Raw genomic sequence first — 4,194 nt, 5'->3', positions numbered from 1 at the left:
AGAAATTGCATTAATTTCTATGCAGATGATACTAACCTAATTATGTTTGAATCGAACAAACAAAAAGATCAAATTAACGTTGACGTCTATGGAGAAGTAGTTACCCTGTTGCTCCCGACGGTGGCGAACACAAGCGGATCTCCTTCCTTGCTGTGCCAGTTGAACTGGACGCCAAACAGCGGCTGACCGTGATCCTCCTGAACCTCAGTCAGAGTCACATCATTATTTTATTGCTTTTAAAAAATGTTTTTAGCTAAACCGTGCTGAGATTTGCTAGCAGGACGGTGGACTCACCTTCAGACTGTTGACACATTTAAAGGAGTACCGGCACTTCTTTGACTTCCACTTGCCCTTGCCCCAGCTCTTCTTGCCCGGGGCGTTGGTGGTGTTGGTGGGCGTGTCCGGGCGCTCCGTGTTCGTCCCGCTCTCGACGCTAACCGCATCGTCCTGGGGACGCAACATCAGCAGTAAACGTGAAAGCATACACTTAAATAGTCCATTTAATCACGTTTCATTTTTCAAAATAAAAGCCGTCCATTTGAAAAAAGTTTCAAAATAAAAGTTGCTATATGAACTTTTTAGGATGTAAATTTGCTGTTACTTTACATACATTTACAGCTTGTTCTATAATAATTAAAAACTTAAAATACATGCAAACATACCGGAAAAATACAATCAATATAAACTATAGTTACACTTAAGCCTTTTGTGTATGCTATTGAGTTCATATTTATTTTTTTAGAAAATGTATACTAAAATATAACATAAGTTTGTGTCTTATTTTAAGACGAACGCGCTTAGCTTTATTATAACTTGCTCATTTTTAATAAAAATGGCCGAAAAACAGCAGGATGCTCGTGTAGTAAGCTAGGTACAAATTCGAATACTAAAAAAGTACATAATTATAGGGTGTACAAAATAATGTACTCTTGTTTGTGGTTTTTGAGACAATAAGGTCACTATTTGGTCACCGATGGAGCCCCACATCTGCAGGTGTTTAGACAGCAACGGACAAAGGTGCTAACTTTAGCCGCTACCTTAGCAGGAAGCTAACCAGAAGAGCGCCGTTAAAAACATTTTCAGTCTTAAAACCTCTCGCAGTTCGTCCGCTTACATTCTCGTCTCCTGATAAGTCGGGGTTGCTGTTCTCGTCACTGCTCAGTTTTTGCTTTTTCGCCGGTGTTTCTTTCGCCGTTTGCGACGGGCACTCGGACATGCTCTTATTTTCCCTCATTTTTTGGTACAGGGTGCCGCCTCTTCCGGTGCGCTACCGCAAGGGCTGCTGGGAACCGGGGTTCTGCTGGCTTCCGTCGAAAAAGCGGGAAAAAAGAAAACGTTGCTAACTTTTGTGTTTTATGAACATGTTACGTGTGTTTGACGCACATATTTGTACACAATTATCATTTACGTTTTTCTTATATTAATTCTGGCTGTTAATATTTACATTTTTGTCCAAAAATGACTTGTATAGTCGAAAGAACAAGCACTATGTATATGAAAAAGGCAATTACAAGTTGTCTGCCCTTTTGATTTCCAGGGTTTACAGGTTAACACAAAATTGAAAACTGAAGAAAAAAAACAAAATATAGAAAAACAAACATTTTTAACACAAATTAGTCTTTTTTTTACGTATCACTTTTTTCCCCAGACGATAGGTTCTTTTATTTCTCACTTTGATGAAAATTGTGTTTTTATGCGTGCCGTGTATAACATGTTTTTGTTGAATTCTTTGGTTGATGGAGGACATATACATAAAAAATTAAGTATAAAACATAATTTCTGTGTATTTCTTTATCAAAAATTTTAATTAAAATTTTTAAAAAAGATTGTAGTTATATATACACTTATGTGGTTGCTTCCTCCATTTTTATATATCCCCAGCTGTACGGGTGGCTAGCCATTGCCTGCCATTTTTTTTTTTTTTGTGCACCGCTAATGTTAGCTTGGGGTGGTGAGGGGCTGTAAGCTAGTAGGAGACAGTAAAAACAGAGAGCTCTCAGCAACAAGGACGGTGTTACTCCATGCTAGCAGTCCTGCCTACAACTCAGAGGCGAATTTCTGATAAACTCATGCCGCCCTGCAGAAGCTATGTCCCAGAAAAAAAACTTTATTTTGGCTAAAAACAGCACAATCATAACTAAAGAACCACTGTGAATGCTTTGGGATTAGATCAAAAACAGAACTTTTGAACACCATATTGTATGAATTTATTTTTAAGGAGTCATCTTAGATATATAAAAAAAGATCTTTTATTACAAAATGTTGCTTCTGAGAGGCTTTCAAGTGCTTAAAGCCTCATATCGTCCTCATCCAAAGAGGCTTGGCTCATCTCATCCGAGAGTCCTTCATCCTCTTCGTCCTCCGGAGCAGCTGGCCTCTTCATTCCTCTCTGCTTGGACAAGGCCACGGCATAGCGAATGCTGTACATGTTGAAGTCACACCTGGAAGGAGAAGTGACATTTAAAAAAAAAGTACATTTGAGTTTTTAAATTGTGTTACAGAGACTTACAGTTTGGAGAGGTTGTCAGAGTGCCTCTGAATGCTCTTTTGCAGCGCCTGCAGGGTGGCAAGAATCGAGCCCGACCTGCAAACCAACAGAATATCTTGAAAGTTGTTGACGCCATTCTGTAAAGGTTTGTCTACATGGACTAAATTTAAATGATTCTAATCAAAATTTGGGGACAGGTATTTAATTTAAATTAGGGTAAACTGTTGACTTGTTCAAATACCATGATGCTCCAATGACCATTCAACTGGATCTTAGACATCGTAGCCTTGGTGCTGTAGACCTTGTGTTTTTTACCCCTAAATGCTGGAGATGTTACCAGCGACACCTGAATACACACTCTATAGTTACATAATAACCGGCTAAAGTCTTACGAATCTTGGTCTAGGCTTTTTCTTTCACAGTTCTATTGCAATATTTGAAAGACTTGCGTCATAGAATTCCAGCCGGACACAAACCGCAATTATTCATTTCTCCATTTTGTTCAAACATTTGGTACTACCGTGTTTTGAAAAGGACACCATCCATGCGTCAAACTTCAACCTTCAACACCTGTTCAATGGACAGTTATTTTACGAAGAGCCTGAATACTGACTTAAAAACTAGTGTTGCGACGCGTGTTTGCTAGAGTTTAAACGCAGAAGCCTGAGACACATATATATGTGCATTTGCATCAACTTTTCGGAGCCGGGTGTGGCTTTTCACCGATACAGAACACATTACTAGCGTAAAGGGTTGCTGCATTTCTTGTTAAGTAATCTGTTGGAATTACGTTTATTGGGTAAAAGGGTAAAGAGTTACGGTATTCTAAAGAATCCCAAGTTCAGGTGTTAAAAGGTAAGGCAGATGTTCTTCAGAAAATTTGATGATTTACATTTCTCTCATGGGTCACACAGATGTCCAAATATGGAGATCTTTCCAAATATGGAGATCCAAATAATGTGATCTTGCCACTTTGAGTGCCAATGGCCAACTGGAGACCGTAGGGTCAATACGTCCCTGCTAATGTATAGAACTCATAACGTACTTCGTCACAGCCATACAGTTCTTGACACACCTCTGAACCAGAGCTAGCTAACCGCACTTTTGGATCAATTGTATTGATAGTGTTCTGTCAACACATTCTTATCCCAGAGTCGTCACATTATGACTTTTGGTTAGGGCCCCTTCCGCGTCACTTTTTGGGTGTCCCTAACTTGTCATCTTTTGATGTGATGCCTGTTCATGAAATCAAGGGTCCACGACCATCGGTTACTGGATGCGCACTGGTCCTCAGGACGAATCCAGTACCAGTACCCTAACCATAACCCAGTACTGGTTCGCATCCGGTACCGCATCTGGTCCAATGTCGGGTTAGGGTACCAGTGCGCTACATGCCACAGTACTGGACCAGTTCTTGTTCGTGGTCCAGAGGTTGGGGACCCATTATTTAATGGGAACAGCCGGTACTTGGGGACAGCCAAAGTGTCAAAAAGTGACGCGGAGGGGTCCTTAACTAAACGTCAATATGTGACGACTTGGGAGTGAGAATGTGTTGGTTCTGTGACCAAGCCCAAAGTTTCAGACCTGTTCTTCAGTTTCTGTCCATGCAGCATGAGCAGGTTTTGGGCCCAGGTCATGTAAAACTGCAAATGGCCGGATGTCTCCAAACACGAGGCCAGAAAGCCCAGCAGCTTTTCCACGTAGAT

At 40.6% G+C, this 4,194-nt stretch overlaps 2 protein-coding genes across 4 annotated transcripts in view; both read right to left on the bottom strand.

Moving 5' to 3' along the window:
* eed (embryonic ectoderm development) overlaps nucleotides 1-1,324 on the bottom strand; it is a 7,963-nt gene extending 6,639 nt beyond the window's left edge. Inside the window, exons 1-3 of one of the 2 annotated variants that reach the window (XM_024289240.2) lie at nucleotides 1,115-1,324; nucleotides 295-447; nucleotides 105-203 (exon numbers count right to left, since the gene is read on the bottom strand). In XM_024289240.2, coding sequence (XP_024145008.1) covers nucleotides 105-203; nucleotides 295-447; nucleotides 1,115-1,234 — 372 coding nt within the window. In that variant the 5' untranslated portion in view covers nucleotides 1,235-1,324. The remainder of the gene's footprint in view (nucleotides 1-104; nucleotides 204-294; nucleotides 448-1,114) is intronic. The other variant, XM_024289241.2, reaches the window with a different exon arrangement.
* An 859-nt stretch (nucleotides 1,325-2,183) lies between these two features.
* The window catches only part of pwp2h (PWP2 small subunit processome component), a 9,780-nt gene continuing 7,769 nt past the window's right edge, over nucleotides 2,184-4,194 (bottom strand). The window contains exons 20-22 of one of the 2 annotated variants that reach the window (XM_024289032.2): nucleotides 4,073-4,194; nucleotides 2,510-2,584; nucleotides 2,184-2,441 (exon numbers count right to left, since the gene is read on the bottom strand). In XM_024289032.2, coding sequence (XP_024144800.1) covers nucleotides 2,288-2,441; nucleotides 2,510-2,584; nucleotides 4,073-4,194 — 351 coding nt within the window. In that variant the 3' untranslated portion in view covers nucleotides 2,184-2,287. The remainder of the gene's footprint in view (nucleotides 2,442-2,509; nucleotides 2,585-4,072) is intronic. The other variant, XM_024289031.2, reaches the window with a different exon arrangement.

This window comes from Oryzias melastigma, linkage group LG2 (genome assembly GCF_002922805.2).
Source record: "Oryzias melastigma strain HK-1 linkage group LG2, ASM292280v2, whole genome shotgun sequence".
NCBI classification, from domain to species: Eukaryota; Metazoa; Chordata; class Actinopteri; order Beloniformes; family Adrianichthyidae; genus Oryzias; species Oryzias melastigma.
Note: the sequence above shows the minus strand (reverse complement) of the source record. Positions and strands in the feature narration are given on the sequence as shown.